A 17068-nucleotide genomic window follows, 5' to 3' on the forward strand; every position below is an offset into this window, starting at 1 on the left:
ATGGAGATCCGAGTTCTTGTGCGACTATAAGAAACACACACATACTCATTCACTCATCAACTCATAAGCGAACGTGTTCGAGCGCCCGTCCAACGAGTTGAGCGCTAGCATACATGCCCAGCGAAATATATCGCACAACAAATATGTGAACAACAACACATGTGCAAATGGATATATGTATCCCGTTTGCAGTCGAACAGTCAAGTTTCATGCTGCTTACGAGAGAGAGAGCATATCCAAAGAGAACAGAACGATACTTTTGACATTTGTTTATGTTTCATGTATAGGATTCCAAGGCGTTGAGCTATCGGTTATGTTGGTAGTGTATTCGATCGGATAAAAAAAACATATGAGATTTTGTTTACACATTCGAACTAGTATCTTCGGAAGCTTTCTTTTTCGAAATTCAGTCCATTCATTCGAATTCACAGAAGAATGTGAATTGGATAAATCAAATTGAGAACATGCATGATGCTGATGTTTTTTTTTATTTCCAACCTTTTTTTGTCAATGTCCAAATTTGTTCAAACAAATTTTGCTCAAAAATGCCGAAAAATATATCAGTTTATTTAAATGAAGCAATGAATTTACATCTTGGGAAATTACTAACAGTATTTACGATATATATATGCCAACGATGATCCTTACCTCCGAAAGTTCAAGTAACGGCGAAAGTTGTGGAAAGCTACGGACGGGAGCATGGACTCAAACCATCATCAAGCTTTGGCGTTGCATTGGCTACACCGCTACCAACTGCCAAATTCAAAATTGGAAATCTTTCGCGTGAAGGAAATCTCAACTGAAAAACATTCACTTCAACATAAAGCTAAGTACACAGTTCCTTGTGAAATGAAAAAATTTCTCCGGTGAAATTTTCACCAGTGATCTTTGTATCAAGTTTTTTTATATTCAAATTGCAAGTATAATGATTTTTGATATATAAAACATTTAGCTGCTATCATTATCAACACAATACATCAATAAATTTGTGTTTTGAATTTATTCTTCTATTTATTTTCGCCTCTACAAAATTTTTCACGGTCGTGAAAAATTTTTCGCGTGCAAAATGCACGAGAAAAAAATTTCACGACCGTGAAAAAATTTGCTGTGACCGAAATATATAGAAGAATAAATTCAAAACACAAATTTATTGATGTATTATGTTGATAATGATAGCAGCTAACTGTTTTATTCATCAAAAATCATTATACTTGCAATTTGAATATAAAAAAAACTTGATACAAAGATCACTGGTGAAAATTTCACCGGAGAAATTTTTTCATTTCACAAGGAACTGTGTACTTAGCTTAAATTGAAAAGCATGATGGTAGTACGAAATTATTTTTCTTTTTAATTTCAATTCTTTCAAGTTTATAATAAGGCTAATTTATTTCAATCTTGTTCATTGTTAACGAATACTAGCCATCCAAAAAAAATTTCACTAATCTCTTTGATTTTTTAAATTGTTTGGGCAAAATATTCAAAGATCATAATAAGACAAACCGATTTGTGTTTGTTTCTAAGATGAGAATTTATTTAATGTTTTTATATGTTTCGTACACGAATTTCCATTTCAAATCATGAATCTACTATATTTTCCCTGTAGCAAACAGTTTACTTGTTTGTGAAATTCAATCTTTCAATCACGTCATGTGTTGCTCAATCTTTTTTTTTAAATAAATCGTCTGGTGAAAAAAGCCAGCTTTGATTGAAAATAGGATTGTCCGATTGTTAAAAGAACTTTGTTTCTAATGGGAAATTCCCATTGGGAATACAAATTCTTCAGCTAAAACATTTGATTTTTAATTCTTTTTTAATGAACAAGGAAATGAATTAAGGAAATCTATTCAAGAATGTTTTACTGATCCATAATTTCATCATTTAAAGGTCAAATAATTCGACAAGTGTTTAAATATTCGCTTACTTTTATTTTATGAGAATTTGAATGAAGTTAATAGAACGCTTAAACTTCATAAAACTTCTACCTAAAATCAATCATTTTTAAAATTATTCACACTAATGTTTAAACTAAAAAATAAGATGGTATACGATCTAATGACTCAAATAAAATCTCAATGAATGAATTATAATTCATCAACGTCATGATTGGAGTCTGAGTCCATGGAATCAGTGCAAATTGATAGCTCAGATGAGTCTTGTGCCACGGAAGTTTCGTTGCCTGTTGTGCCACTATCGAAATCGGTTAGTGCGGGTGAAGAGGCCAGAGCATTTCCGGTGGGAGTTTTGTCATTCCCTCCGACCCGCGATTCTGGATTAGCATTCGGTGGCTGTACTTGGCATTGGCGAATGATTGCCAAACGCTGCTGTGTCATTTCCAAATGATGCTTTCTCCACTAGAAATGGCGAAAAATGTATCAGTTTATTTGAAGTAAAAATAAAGCAATGAATTTATATCTTGAGACAGTATTTCTACAGTAAATTTCTACTGATAGTATTTATGATATATGCATACCATGATCCTTACCTTGATCCTCCTGTTCTGAAACCACACTTTCACCTGATAAAAGAAAAAAAAACATTTTCTAATTTAGTTAATAGGTTTAAAATATTCAAACACAAAGGAAAATCAAAAGAAAATGGTCTAAAGATATGATCCAGAATCAAATTATAATTTGACAATAATATTGATTAGATTTAATCAAACTTACTTGAGCCTCAGTCAATTGTAGTGTGTGCGCGAGATAAAGTCGTTCGGGTCCAACCATATACTGTTGTCGTTCAAATTCGGCTTCTAATCGCTCAAGCTGCTCTGGAGTGAATATCGTCCTAACTCTTTTGCTCTTCAATGATGATTTTCCTTTTATCACGTGTTCTAATGATGGACGTGCAGTAATTAAATGTTTGAAATGAGTTGTTTGTGCTAATAAAAAAGGTAAAAAGATAGTATAAACAAAGATTCAACGAACCATTCTTGTTGCGTTGATCCTTTCCATGGAATGGTGGAAAATTTGGGCTATTTTTCGAATGGAATTGCTGCTGAAGACTTTGCAGGGCTGAGGTTCCGTTGTGATTGGCCGTGTTTAAATTGTTATTGTTATTCATGTTATTTGTCGGTTGATAAAAATGAGGCGGTTGCGGATGTGATCCTTGCAGGTGATGGTGTGTAAAAGCCAACGGGATTCGATTCTGAAGCATTCGGTTGTCGCTGTCAATATTGCCAAACGGTTTGTTGTGCATCGGATAATTTTGGTTATTATGAATCGACAAATTCATTGCATTCAACTCTTTTTGTTTCATATTTCCTGCCTCGATATTGTTTGCCGCTTGGTTTTTCTTTTTTAAGCCCAAAATTGATGCGATCGTAAATGATTTTCCCGTCGATGCACTGAGTCGTTCCAATTGTGTTTCGTCCAATTCGCACTCTGGTCCAATTCCACTGTTTGCCTGATGTGTGCCACTCATTGGTGATTGTGGGAGTGCCGTATTACTGTTGGTTGCATTTCGTATGGCCAAAAAATTCGAGATGTAACTCATGTTATACTTTGGATTTTGCAACATTTCACTCAACGGTTCGTTTAATTTGAGAAATTAGGTGATGGCTATTGATTACAAAAAACGAAGAAAAAAAGATACGAAAGATAAATAAACCTTAATTGTGCAATATCATTTCAAAGGGAATAGTAAAATAAGTTGAGCACATCGCATCTCGATAGAGGGAGAAAAGAAGAGATAAATACAGAAAATGGTGCGACAATTTTCTAATGAAATTTAATCAACCTGCTGAAGTTTACTGTAAAATGGCTTCGTATCGTCTGGATTTAATTTTCCATTGAAAATGGCATTTGAATGGGAATTGTTACATAAATTTACTCTAGCAGGAACTATCATTCGATAGGCGCTGTGATGCACCGACGGCCATCAGCATAAATTATATGTCAACTACCTTTTACTTCATTTAGCGAATGTTTTTTTCATTTGTTTTACTTTCTGTGCGCTCTAAAAATAAATAAACTTCGTAAAAGTAGGTTTTGAATTGCTGAATAGAAGAGAAAAAAAATAAGCGACTCCGATTGAAATTGAGGAAACGCTTGATGCCACATGAAAACTAAAACTATTGTGAGATTCGCAGCAGAGCGATCATTTAAACAATGACAACGCAAAGAAATGTTGAGTTGCATTCAAAATAGTTTCATATACTCCGTCGTTGATATCACATCACATCGAAAATTATAGCCTAATGAGTGTGTTTATCCTGCATGAAATTCCACATTCACAAGAAGAAACACAAACACCGACCATATCGGATTTCAACGTATCACCGTACTTCATCACCAGTGTCACCAATAAATTAGTGAACGTTACGTTTTTTTCTTTTTTTTAAGCAAACAAACTGCAGTTTCTGATGAGGGTTTTGGTTCACTTTTTTTTTGGAAGAAAAATAATCGACTTTAGTCAAAGTATACTTTGACCAAATGAGATTTTGATCGAAATTATTTTTAGAAAATCACACTTCAAATTTATTTCAAACTTTGGAATCCAAAGGCAATTTCAGAGCCGCAGGAATTCACGTAAAAATCATAGTGTCGCCATTTATTGTAAAAAAAAACTAAAGAAAAAAAACACTTTTGCAACATCAATCACACTTTGCCGACGGCTATCTATTGCCCAAAATTTACGCAAGAAAACTTTTGGGTCCATTTGTGGTTTTATCAAGGCCAAAAGCCTAGATTTTGATTTTTTTTTTGGTGGAGTTATTTTCTATTCCACTTGTTTTTCTCTCCAAATTGAAATTCGATTTGAAAATTAAAATATAAAAATTTTCCTTTACCTAAAATACACTTTTCGTTTTTTCGATAGGTTTTCTCTATCCGCTTTTCACTTTCACAAAAAAAAATAATTTGAATTTCCCCGTCAATTTACACTTTCCGATACTCCAAAGATTATTTCCACTATAATTGCATATTTCAATCGAATGATTTATCCACAAATTGTCCACAGCGTTGAAAATATGGCAATTATTCCTTTAATAAAATAGTTAACATAGTTCGTGCTTCACTGTGAATAAATCGATAAACAATGTTGCTAGGATCAATGATTCGATAAAATGTTGCGATTCAAATAGCAATCATTCAACGACACAGTTGAATCAATTGAATTCTAACACCCGAAAAATGTCTCTTTTGCAAATTCAACACAAAGTCATTTCACAAATAGCTCACGTTTCCATCTTCCGTGAAGATAAAATTGGCAAAATTGTCGTATTGAAGAATGTGACTGTGATTTGTAAATGATCTGATTAAAATGTTTTTGTGTGTGCGGTCTGACAACAGTTGGCGTAATGACAATGTGTTCACACTGCAAACATTTTGTATGCTATGATAACGTTTTGTTTCTTTTTTTCCCTCTTTATGGGATGCACGGAGCGGCTGCTGCTGCGTGGTGTATGTGTGAGCAGAGAGTGAGCACCTTCAATGGTAAAGCAGCAACCGTAATGATTCTATCCAAAAAATAGCACGACCGCCAGTGCCGTTGCCTCTGCTGTTGAAAAAGAGAGAAGGAAATTGAAATAAAAACAGAGGCAACCAGCCACACGCGCACACAAATACTCAACGTGCACGCACACACAAAACACACAAACACACACACAACCACGCACATATAGCACGACGGGCAATGGAAAATCCAAACCCAAAAATGAATGCGACGTGCTCGCATCCAAATGTTTCGTAACCGAATACACATATTTCAATCATCATTAGGCTAATATACCCTTGGCAAACAATTCTATTTTATAAAATGGAGATGTTGTGAGCGCGTTATGAGGGAGAAATGGATATTTTCATAGATTGTTGGCAGCGGAATTTTCTATTTATATACATATCTCGGGCATGTATAGGGAATAGAGCTTTTCGAGAGAACGTTGTACATGGAAGCCAATTACTTATATATACGCGTCCATAAACATTTTGCGTCAATTTGCCTGAGGCGTACGAACAAGTAGCAAAAAAAAGACACAATCTCCATTTTGTGGGCACAGAGGGAGTATGCGTAAGAGTCAAACGAGCCAGAATAGACAAAAAGTATATTTTGGGTGCATTTCATTCGCTTTGGTTTCATTCGTCCACAGTTTGAATCAATGCCAACAACTAATTTGATGATTGTACACACATTTTCGGCACAAAGAATCTTCTAAATTACTTTGAATGTTTCAATTTGTAATATACCATAAATTATTGGACACAATGTAATTGATATGTCCTGGGTGGAGAGCAACAATAATTAAATATGAACGAAGATAATGGGCATAATTTGTGTTTGTAAGCACACTTTAGTGCCATTAAATTCGGCCAATTCGAGGAGCAATCGAACGGAATGATTGTGACTTTGTACCGTCTCTTTATCTAAAAGGATGTTTTGTTTCAAGTTTCGGCACGAGAACGAGAGCAAGAGCGAATAGAAAGAGTAGAGTGAGAAAGCGAAAGAGAAATTCATCATGTGTCAACGTGCAGCATTTGAAATGTTCCATCATCAAAGGGCAAAATATGTAGCGGAGCGTCAATGCAAGCCATAGCAATGGCTATGTGTGGTGGAAATATTTCGATCAAAGCAAGTTAATGATTTAACTAAATTCATTAATTCATTGTTGCAACCGAAAACCCACCCCGAAAGGAATGTGCAGAATTTGTGTTGGCAATTTTGTCTTTGTCATCGAAACCGCTCATTAATGTGCAATGTGTCTAGATGTCATTCAGAAATAGTTCACGTTTAATTTGTATTACAACGATTTATTTCCTCGTTCCACAGAAAAAAATCGAAACAAAATGAGTTTACTCTAAATCAATGAAAGAAGAATGAATAGAGCCAGAAAAAAATTGAAAACGGCCGATTACATAAAGTCGAAGAAACGAAACAAAAAAGCAGCAAAAGCACCAACAGCAGCATATTACATATTTATTTATTCATTTACTGGGCGGTTTTTATCAACATCAACGGCATAATCCACACACTCATACACGCTCAATTTAGCACATCACTTTGCGTTGATTTTGTGCCAATTTAAATCGACCAAATATGAAGCCAACCAAAATATTGACGGTATAAACAAAAAAAGAAACGAGAGGGAGAGAGAGAGAGGGAGCATCCTGAATATAAACACATCAAGCACATGAATGGTTTTGTGGGATAGAATAAAAATATACCGCACTCACGCACACACACTCACTCGAAATCGTTGTCATCGCTGTTGCCGAATAATTGGCAATAAACAGAAACCAAGCGCAATAATCCATAGCATGAAAAAAGGAAAGGCAGAAAAAATCATCCCTGAAAATATTTCAAGCACCGCCTTTTTTATTCGATTCTACGTGTGTATTTGTGTACACAAAATTGTATGGGCTAATGATAGCGAGTACACATCATCATTTTCCCCACCAAAGCGCGCGGCTCGTGCATCTGTGTGCGCAGTTTCGTGCATATGACGAACGCATCGGTGTGTCTGTGCCTGTGTGTGCGCGCGCGTGCCCGAGTATATGTGTGTGTATACGAGCTGTGCTGATTGCTTGTACGATGGTGAAGAGCAACGAACGTTGCTGTATTATGAAAATGGCAAATAAAAATACTAACCAAGATGCTTCTTCAACCTTTCATCCGGGTGAATTGCACGAGCGCTCTAATGTGTTTCAACCAGACAAATACATCTTCATCGTTTTTAAAACGATTTATTCGAGTTCCCTCCAGCCCATTTTTTTTGCTTCTTGGAAAGCCTTTCCAACCAAAAAACGATACATTAAAAACTGTAGTACATGCCAATGATGCTTTTGGCCATATTTTCCCGGTCAACAACGATAAACACAACAATTTAGTAAAATGAAATTGAGTGAAATTCTCTGCAGTAAAAACAAAGCACATACTTGTATTTCGAATCGATTGACAATGGGAATTGAACGAAACACTCGAAAATCGGAATGAACTATTTAATTGATCTCAGAATGTTTGAGCGTGTTATTTTACAAAAGCATTGCACCCCAAAATGGGCTACAATAACTTTGAGGTTTTCCTGTTCAAACATTTTCGCCTGTGCACTTTTGGCAAGGCTCCAATCAATTTGCAAATCGAGAAATTCAATCGACCCCAAACGTTCTAATTTCACAAACAAACGAGGTCTTATTTTTGGTTAGACAACTTGACGATCACATTCGACGATTCTCGTCGTTGGTTTAATGCTTTTGGAACGTTTTTAATTAAATACACAGTTTCAATTCACTCTCCAGCTTATGGCTATCATCATCGGCTGCTGCATACTGCTAAAATACTTCATGCTACACGGCTGCTCTATCCTCGATAAATACATGGCGATTTGACTGTTTCCATAACAACAACTAGCCGTTAAATGTGTCGTTCGTCTGGACAGCATATGATTTAATGAACTTTATCCGTTTAGCGGTATTGTCACATAAAACCGTTTTGCTGTTGTAGATAACGGTAATTACATTATGTCTGGCGATTTCACGAAATTCCATGGTCTATGGTAAATTATCGTCATGCTACCTCTCTCTTCTCTCTTCTCTTTCTCTGTCTCTCGCTCTCTACAATAATGAATTTCCATTTAATTGGAGAGACAAAAAAAATCTGGTATGGTTTTTTATCTACTTTAATATCTACTCTTTGATGATGAACATTGTTGCACTCTGAACAACGGGGAAAAAAACTCATCGATTTATGACTACAAATAATATACTTGACATTCGCATAGCTAACGTTCTGCTGCTGCATGCAAAAAATCCGAAAATTTATACATAAAACTACTTCAGTTTCATCAGTAACATTTTCAACAAAAATTCAGCTTTGAGTTCTTTATGTTGCAATTTGTTTATATTTCATTCAATGTAATTGATATCAATGAATTAAAATTAATTCGTTGACCCAAACTCAAATGGTATTGAACCAGCAAAAAAAATCCAATTATCCACTGAAAAAAGAACGAATCCAGCAACCATTGATGTTGAAATAATTGCATTTAATTGCTGATTGTTCACTGATTGAAATATCACATTCAAGTGATGAACAATAAATACAAATTTTTTATTTTAATAAATTGTTTATTTTGCGGCACTCTGTCCCAAAAGGCACGCACAGTACATAAGAGCCAATGCAAAAGTCAATTGATGCGCATAAGTAGCGCCACCTCTAATGATTACGGAGAGTTACCATAAGTCGTATGCAATTGATGTTGAGAAAAAGAAGAAGAAGTAGACATTCTATTCATTTACATGGCAATAATGACAATCAGTAGAGATGGTGCTCATGTGCCGATCATATCACTGTTACAACCCTTCGTCTGTCCTATGGCGAGCAATTAAATGCAATTTATTCAACATTTGATTCGTTGGAGTTGCGTTAAAAACTTGTTTCCTTGTTGAAAATGAATTTCCATAACATTCATCATTACCAAATTTGAAAATGAAAATATTTCACTCATATTTTAGCATTAAATTTACATTTCATTTCCAACGCAGAATCTAAATACATTGAAGTTCCCTTTGGATGTAGCGAATTTGCAACAAAATTGCTTCAAAGTATTCGAACATTGAGACAACAAACTAACAGAAAAAAAAACTATGCACTTGATTATGAAAAAGTGCAATCCATTTCGAAATGTTGAAAATGCGCTGCTGGTTTTTCTGCATTTGCTGTTTCGGTGGTCTTTTGCTCCGGTTACAGATGTTGTACCCTTCGGAAAAAGTGGCCGTAATGCACATGAGCGCATTAGTTGCGATGGTCCGCTTTGTGAATGAACAATTTTGGGTGAACGCAATGAATGCCATCAAATTATTTCCGCTTAATAAGTCAAAGCGAAATCATATTAAATTCTGTTGTTAAGTTGTTATTAAATCTTTAAAATTTCAATTGGAATGACGGCGGCATTGATGACGACGGCATTGGGAGCAACAGCAGCAGCATCAGTAGCAGTAGCTTTCAACGATGTGCAATATTGTATTTTTCGGCGCAGGCACTAATGATAGGGTCATTGTCATACAAGTGTCTTGTAAAATTTGTCATTATTACGTTTTGCTCTTTGATTTACAAGCAAAAACACTCGCAACAATCTGTTTATGTCGAACACGTGCAACGCGCATTCCATTTATCATTTTGAGCATCAAGTGAAATCAAACATATTGTCCACGGTATTTATTAGGGGTAGAATGAAAAGCACCGCGCCGTGCCGCACGAAACCAACGAGGGATGCGAATGAAACGATTGAAAGTGTAACCAATATGAAGACTAGTTGCTATTGAGTTGATCGCATTACCGTATTGGTGGTCTCATTACTGCATGCCTCTCCCGTATTCTTGTCGTGAATGAGCATTTTTGCTGGTCGACATCAAACCCACAGTCAACCGTGTGTCGTTCGAGCAGCACATCAATGCTTGGTGTAAGGGTGGATGAGAATATAAATGAGTGTTACTTTTTCACAACAAATCGCTTCACTTTGGGTTTGCTGTTCAACGCAAGGACATCTGCACCACCCAACCGGAACGAAAAATATCTATTTTTACGCTATTTAAAAGCCATAAATTAATTCTCGTTGAATGAATCGAAATTAAAGCGAATCTGACATTATTCGAGTCCTTTGTAAACAAGACGTGAATGGAAAATCCACTTGCACTTCGCGCGAGTGGACTGGTGTCAAAGCGTATAATATTCAATTATTAATAACCAAATATTTATCATTTTTATTAATTATTATCAACAATAAAATGAGCAATCATTGGATGCGATATTTGTTTTCACGGTTATTGACTACAATTGCTGAACAAATATTCCCCTCGTTATATAACGTTTGGCATCGTTTCTTTTCAATTAGCATCGCTTGATGGTGATGATGGTTGCCGTGACAAAACCAACAAATGCAATTAAAGTGTGAACATGAATGTACATCGGCAAAAAAAATAGGCAAATTGAAAAGGAGTCTTCAGTTTAGGAGACATTTTTCAATGTCGAATCGACGTTGTCGATCCAACAAAGTCTGATTATCAACCTCTCCGACAATTGAACGCAACAAAAATTCACCATCATTTAATCTGAATCATCCAACTATTTTATTAGTCTAGCAATGTGCCTATGCAGCACTTGAAATGAACCCCAATGAAATAACGTTTCGATCTCGCAGCGATAATAATGTTCGTACAGCAAAAACAAGTTTCAACCTGAAATTAAATTTATTACGATTTTTTTCCCCGCCTGTCGGTTGACTATTGCCAAGCAGAAACTACGTTGATGAATACCCTATTTTGCAGCTATATTTTCTGTGACACAAGACGACGTAATGAACTTTAAACTAAATTCGAATATATTTCACATCATTTTGTTCAAACGGATATCAAGAGTCATTCTAACGCATGAATAATTTAGCGAAGCACCTCTCTTTCTCTCTTTATCTCACTCCATCTCTCTCTATCTATCTCTATGGCGTAGTCCAAATATGTTCTTAATTTTTTTAAATCGAAATTAGCGTCTTCAGATGAAAGAGCAATTACACCAACAGCTTTTATTTTCATTAACATATTGAACAACTGAATAGAGGCGGAATTCACATGATAGTTTTCACTTTTGAACGGAGTGAATAAAATCAAATTAGTTTCGTTTTTCTCCCAGAAAACTGAGAAAACTTGCTAAATTGCGTATTTTAATTTAGATCATGAAGTGTTTTCATCTAAATGCCGGCTGCGTGCTCGAATAATAATGATTCACCAGTTTGAGTAATTGCTTCAGAAGTGTTCAACGATCAACAAAGCACACCATAAATTAGATACCAATTGAAATTAATGAAAAGCATGAACCGACATCAATCGGCAGAAAATTAAGGAAATATTCATATATTTATGAGCTTCATTCTTGAACACTTCACAATAAATAGCCTTCCTTATTGATAGATAAATTAGAACGAAAATGTAAACATAATGGAAAAAAATGCCCCACAAATGCTTATTTCCGTCAAAATATTATTATGAATTGTTTGGCTCCTGCAACCAAAGTGATAATTCGAATGAATAGTGCCACAAAGATAGTGTGACGAAACATTTGCCGTTAGATAATAGTTTCGTGATATTTGTGAGAACTCTAATCGGCTTGGAGTGTCATATTTGTAAGGGACAAAACAAAGCCTAGATCAATACACGCATTTTCATATCATACGATAGATATTTATTGCTTAGCACTGGAATGCGATGAATGTGCGTAGATTCGGTGCAAAACAATCTAATTTACTATAATTGTCGAATGAAATGGGCCAATACTATACCGACAATCATACGAGAGGTCGACACTCAATTCAAAAATATATACGTCACTTATAAGGTAAATATTTTTCTACCTCCTGGAGCCGATTTGAAGGTAGCAGCCTCGATATGATAAATACGATATAAATGACATTTTAATGATTTTCTAATGTGCTCGTGTTTGATTAGGTATCGGCACGTGAACGCTTTTTTTCAATCCAATTGATTTATTGTGATCGGTTATTATATGGCAAGTGTGAAGTAGTTTTTGCACAATCACATCTAAGTACGTGTGGATCGTATATCAAAATATTTACGGAACAAAAACAAGGTAAGGTTGTACAGTGAAAAAGCTTGATGTAAAACGAAACAGAGATTTTGACGCGTTTCCAACAAATAGTTCGCGTGCAATGTGCGCGTTAAAAAAACAAACCCTTTTTAATGATTCACATCGTAAAATTTGATCAGAAATTGCGTTAAAAATTAAAACTTTGAAGAGGATATTAGATAGCTGAACATATGAATCAAAATATTTACTTGTTTACTTTCTTCCGGCCTTTTCTCTAATGATGCAATTCGAATTGCGTTTTGACTAATATGAAGAAAAAAGTGGGCAAATCCACTTGAGAATCGTACATCCATTGAACGACGTAAAATTTTGAAATGGCTGTACTCAATGATTTGGCTATCGATTGATATATCGATTCGTGATAAGACAATTGATCGATTGGTATAAAAGGCCAGCGGATATTCTGAGAGTCCACCAGTGAACTTTATCAGTGCTTAAATCAGTGTCAAAACCTAAAGTATCTATATCAAAAGTATGCAAACGACAGAAGTTCGATTTGTGGTTCTGTTTCTATTCTTGTACAGTGGTGTAGAGGCAAAGTTTCGCGAATGTGGAGAATTTGATCCGAATGGCATAGTTGCACGTACAATAAAAGAAGATTTGAAGGTATTACCATTCCAAGACGAATTGAAAAAGATTTTCGATGCCTTTGACAAAAATGATAACGAGCGTATGGAAGAGGCTTATAAATCATTGGAAAATATCGAAATCAACGATGTAGAAGATTATGCAGCTGATGTCATCAAATTTGTGGTAAGAGCAGTTTTCCTAATAATGGATGTTTTCGATTGATTTTTCATATTGAATATTTTTGCTGAACAAATGAATGCATTTTGTTGTGATTTTAATGCTTTTAATAAAAGTTAATTTATTTTTCTATTTCGTTAATTCAATTTTAAAGCCTGATCGCATCAAATCTGAAGGTTATCCTTCAGAAGTACATCAGGTACAGACAGATGATGGATATAAATTACAATTGCACCGCATTCCGTATGGAAAAAATTCGCCCAAAACTGATAAACCAAGACCACCTGTATATTTAATGCACGGTTTCATGGATTCGTCCAATGGCTGGATCGTGTTGGGACCAGAAAATTCTTTAGGTTCGCTACTTGCTATTCTAGTCTTTTCTAAATAATTTACAGAATTCTTGATGGGAATTGACCTGCATTTCCATTTTTCAGCTTACTTGCTTGCAGACGAAGGCTACGATGGTAATTTTTTGCCGTAGAATAGTCGTTTATAAAGGCATTTCAACATACATATATGTAAAAGTATGATATTTTCAGTCTGGATGGGTAATGCGCGAGGAACCGAACCATCACGTGAACATGTACGCTTGAAACCGAATGGGTTAAAACAAAAAGAATTCTGGTCATTTTCGTGGCATGAAATTGGAGTTTCTGATTTGCCCGCATCAATTGACTACATTTTGAATGAGACGAAATTCGAGAAATTGAGTTACGTTGGATTTTCACAAGGAACCACCTCATTCTTTGTATTAACATCGATGCGACCCGAATATAATAACAAAATCATCGAAGCGAATTTGTTGGCGCCTGTGGCTCTTTTGAAAGGACATAACAGTCCACTGTACAGTGTCATCGCACATTTCTACAAACCACTCAAGAAAGTGTTTGAAATCTTACGGATCTACAAGCTTACCATTAGCAATAAATTATTGTTGAAAATTTCTGAGGTAGCGTGCAAAAAAACCGTACACTCCACTCCATTTGCTTGTAACCTCGTTCTCTCGCTATTGGATTCAAGCCAAATCAATTGCGTAAGTAGTTTGAGAGCTTTGAGAGCAATAATTTTTTTTCGTTCAAACTTTAATCCTGAATTAACGATATAAAATTAAATTATATAATTTTTTTTACTTCAGACGAGCTTGCCATTCATCCTCGTGAACACACCAGCAGGCGCAGCTTTGCGACAAGGCATTCACTACATTCAGCTGATTCGAGACGGTGGTTTTCGTCAATTCGACTACGAGGACAAGAAAGTCAATCAGAAAATTTATGGAAGTGACACTCCACCGCCGTATAACTTGACTCAAATCAACGTCCCAGTGCATTTCATCCACTCAAAAGACGATAACACAGCATCATTCGAAAATGTGATGCAAATGAAAACAATGCTACCAAATCTGAAGAGCACATACCTCGTTCCGATTGCCGATTTTTCACACGTCGATTTCATCTACAGCCGCTATCTGCGCAAAGTAAACGACCATATCATTAGAAACATTAACAAATCCAATCTAAAATGATTGGAAAGGATCAACAAGAAATTGATGTTGAATAACTAAACTAAGCGTGATAACATTTTTTGTGAAAATGTGTGAAAATTCAAAAATTCAATAAAGTTTCTACTCGCTGTTCGCTTCTTTGCCAATTATTTTACAATTCAAAATGCACTTTAGTCGATCGCTCGAAATGCACTTATCAAAACACAAATATTATTCTTGAACTACTCGAGGTGATAGTTGAATAAATAAAACTCAAATGATATTTTGATCAATTTCTTGTACCTCTTTTGTTAAAACTGTTTTGTTTGTATTGCACTTGAACTTTATCACCTAGTACATTCACTTTGCATTCTTGTGTTTCCATCAAGATGGATATCAATGTGCAACCAGTTTTGAATGTTTAGAAAAAAATATTTTTGTGCAAAATCATCTTAGATCCTTAAATTCTAACCAAATTAATTGTGTAAGTAAAGAACATTGTTTTGATGAATCAACAAAAATAATAATTATAAATTGTTTTATTTGATAAGTTTGCCATCAATTTGGGTAGGCACACCATCTGGCAGTTCTCTAAACCAGGATTCATACTACAATCAATCGATGCGCAATGATGGATTTCGTCCATGCCAAAGCAAATAAAGAGAATCACAGCTTACAGTCCGATTTGCCAAATGTAAAATCAAGATATGTTATTCTATTGCCCAATTTAACGTCATGTCTGCTTTGCGTATAGTCGCTACGTATGAGAAGGTTTAAATGACAAACTTATTAGAACCATCAACAAGGCCAACCAAAATAATTAAACCCGGATGGAAACCGAAAGTCATCATGCATGACGTGTGCAAATACTCAACGTACGCATTTTTTCTGTTAAAAGGGTCCGTACAAATATAAATCAGAGTGTCTTTGTGGCTTTCTTTTTATTATCGAGTTAACATTTTAAAACAAGTTTAACAACAAAAGTATGTTTCTTATATCATTTTTTGGGAGGAAAGTACTCCGAAACTAATTCGCATGCGTATTTATTTCCCCGTTCGTCTATATTCTTCTACATTCATGGGCGCATGTGTAAGCGGCTGGTCAGTTTGCTACTATTCTCCTTTCGTTTTTCCGAATGTGTATTTTACAAGCAAAATAGAAGGGATAGTAGTATTTATTGCCTGTATTTAAAATACAAACGATTTAAAGCCTGTGCTGAATGTACGGGTGCTTTATTCAGAGCATGCTCAGCTCACTTGGGAATGAGTCTTCTTTTTTGTTTCAATAAAGAACAATTGGAAAATAAAACAAGAACTCCAGTCGATTCAATTCAATCAGAATAAAATAGCTTGATGTCAATTTCTTTTAATAATAATAAAGTTTGAAGCTTCGCTACATAAAAGTTAAGCAATTAAATTAGATTTATAATTAATTCGATCAGTGATACAGTGAATTTAACGGTGGTAATTAGTGCAGAAACGTAAATGAAGAATGAAATCGATACAAGTTGGTGTCATTTGTCTGTTCCTATTTTTGTGCAGTGTAGAAGGAAACCTGCATGAATGTGGAGAGTTTAATCAATGGGGTGATCTTTCTCACGTAACGATAGAGAAGCAGTCCGAATCATTGCTATTTCAAAGTTTACTGAGTGATTTTATAACTGCCATCAACACTCGTCCACCGAACGGAGTGTATGACTTTATGGGAAATATAATGAAAGGCGCAACAGCAACCAAAATGTCATTCAGCTCCGATAAACTTATAAAATTTGTGGTAAGCTTTTACGCTAGCGAAATATGAGCAATCAATTCTAATGGTTTTATTTGCACAAAAAATAGCCTGATCGTATCAAATCAGAAGGCTATCCCGCAGAAGTTCATACAGTTGTAACCGATGACGAATATATATTGCAATTACATCGAATTCCGTATGGAAAAATTTCGCCTAAAAGTAATAAACCCAGACCGCCTGTATATTTAATGCACGCTTTTATGGAATCATCCAATGGCTGGATCGTATTGGGACCAGAAAATTCTTTAGGTTCGCTACTTGCTATTCTAGTCTTTTCTAAATAATTTACAGAATTCTTGATGGAAATTCAAATGGACCTGCATTTCCATTTTTCAGCTTACTTGCTTGCAGACGAAGGCTACGATGTTTGGTAAATAACGATTACTAATGTTTGATGTACCGTCAATTTTGTATATGAGGCTGTGAGAATGAAAATGGCAATACAGGAATAAACATTCT

The 17068-nt window shown here is 35.2% G+C and overlaps 3 protein-coding genes across 5 annotated transcripts in view; 2 read left to right on the top strand and 1 right to left on the bottom strand.

The window, feature by feature from the left end:
- Positions 1 to 1910: 1910 nt before the first annotated feature.
- LOC129573899 (homeobox protein DLX-3) lies at positions 1911 to 5394 on the bottom strand. The gene is made up of 6 exons (XM_055455063.1): positions 5181 to 5394; positions 4790 to 5016; positions 2928 to 3560; positions 2670 to 2833; positions 2486 to 2518; positions 1911 to 2354 (listed from the first exon to the last, which is right to left on the bottom strand). Exons 3-6 carry the CDS (start codon positions 3517 to 3519, stop codon positions 2085 to 2087), a joined length of 1059 nt encoding a protein of 352 aa, XP_055311038.1. The 5' UTR covers positions 3520 to 3560; positions 4790 to 5016; positions 5181 to 5394; the 3' UTR covers positions 1911 to 2084.
- A 7605-nt stretch (positions 5395 to 12999) lies between these two features.
- LOC129573908 (lipase 3-like) lies at positions 13000 to 15339 on the top strand. 2 transcript variants are annotated; one of them, XM_055455075.1, is made up of 5 exons: positions 13000 to 13341; positions 13490 to 13691; positions 13773 to 13802; positions 13878 to 14371; positions 14474 to 15339. In XM_055455075.1, exons 1-5 carry the CDS (start codon positions 13063 to 13065, stop codon positions 14858 to 14860), a joined length of 1392 nt encoding a protein of 463 aa, XP_055311050.1. In that variant the 5' UTR covers positions 13000 to 13062; the 3' UTR covers positions 14861 to 15339. The 2 variants fall into 2 exon arrangements, with proteins under 2 accessions (XP_055311050.1, XP_055311059.1); XM_055455084.1 differs by lacking the exon at positions 13773 to 13802 and having other exon boundaries at positions 13017 to 13341; positions 14474 to 15107.
- An 818-nt stretch (positions 15340 to 16157) lies between these two features.
- Positions 16158 to 17068, top strand: part of LOC129573958 (lipase 3-like) — a 7142-nt gene continuing 6231 nt past the window's right edge. The window contains exons 1-4 of one of the 2 annotated variants that reach the window (XM_055455175.1): positions 16158 to 16281; positions 16360 to 16591; positions 16657 to 16858; positions 16946 to 16979. In XM_055455175.1, coding sequence (XP_055311150.1) covers positions 16520 to 16591; positions 16657 to 16858; positions 16946 to 16979 — 308 coding nt within the window. In that variant the 5' untranslated portion in view covers positions 16158 to 16281; positions 16360 to 16519. The other variant, XM_055455185.1, reaches the window with a different exon arrangement.

This window comes from Sitodiplosis mosellana, unplaced genomic scaffold (assembly GCF_009176505.1).
Source record: "Sitodiplosis mosellana isolate CC-2019 unplaced genomic scaffold, AAFC_SMos_1.0 Smas_scaffold_1, whole genome shotgun sequence".
Lineage (NCBI taxonomy): Eukaryota > Metazoa > Arthropoda > Insecta > Diptera > Cecidomyiidae > Sitodiplosis > Sitodiplosis mosellana.

Coding starts and splice junctions, on each gene's coding strand:
- LOC129573899 (XM_055455063.1), bottom strand. CDS start 3,519: ATGTTGCAAAATCCAAAGTATAACATGAGTTACATCTCGAATTTTTTG. Junction 2,834..2,927: donor GGATCAACGCAACAAGAATG/GTTCGTTGAATC, acceptor GTCCATCATTAG/AACACGTGATAAAAGGAAAA. Junction 2,355..2,485: donor TTCAGAACAGGAGGATCAAG/GTAAGGATCATG, acceptor CGCCATTTCTAG/TGGAGAAAGCATCATTTGGA.
- LOC129573908 (XM_055455075.1), top strand. CDS start 13,063: ATGCAAACGACAGAAGTTCGATTTGTGGTTCTGTTTCTATTCTTGTAC. Junction 13,692..13,772: donor GGGACCAGAAAATTCTTTAG/GTTCGCTACTTG, acceptor TCCATTTTTCAG/CTTACTTGCTTGCAGACGAA. Junction 14,372..14,473: donor ATTCAAGCCAAATCAATTGC/GTAAGTAGTTTG, acceptor TTTTTACTTCAG/ACGAGCTTGCCATTCATCCT.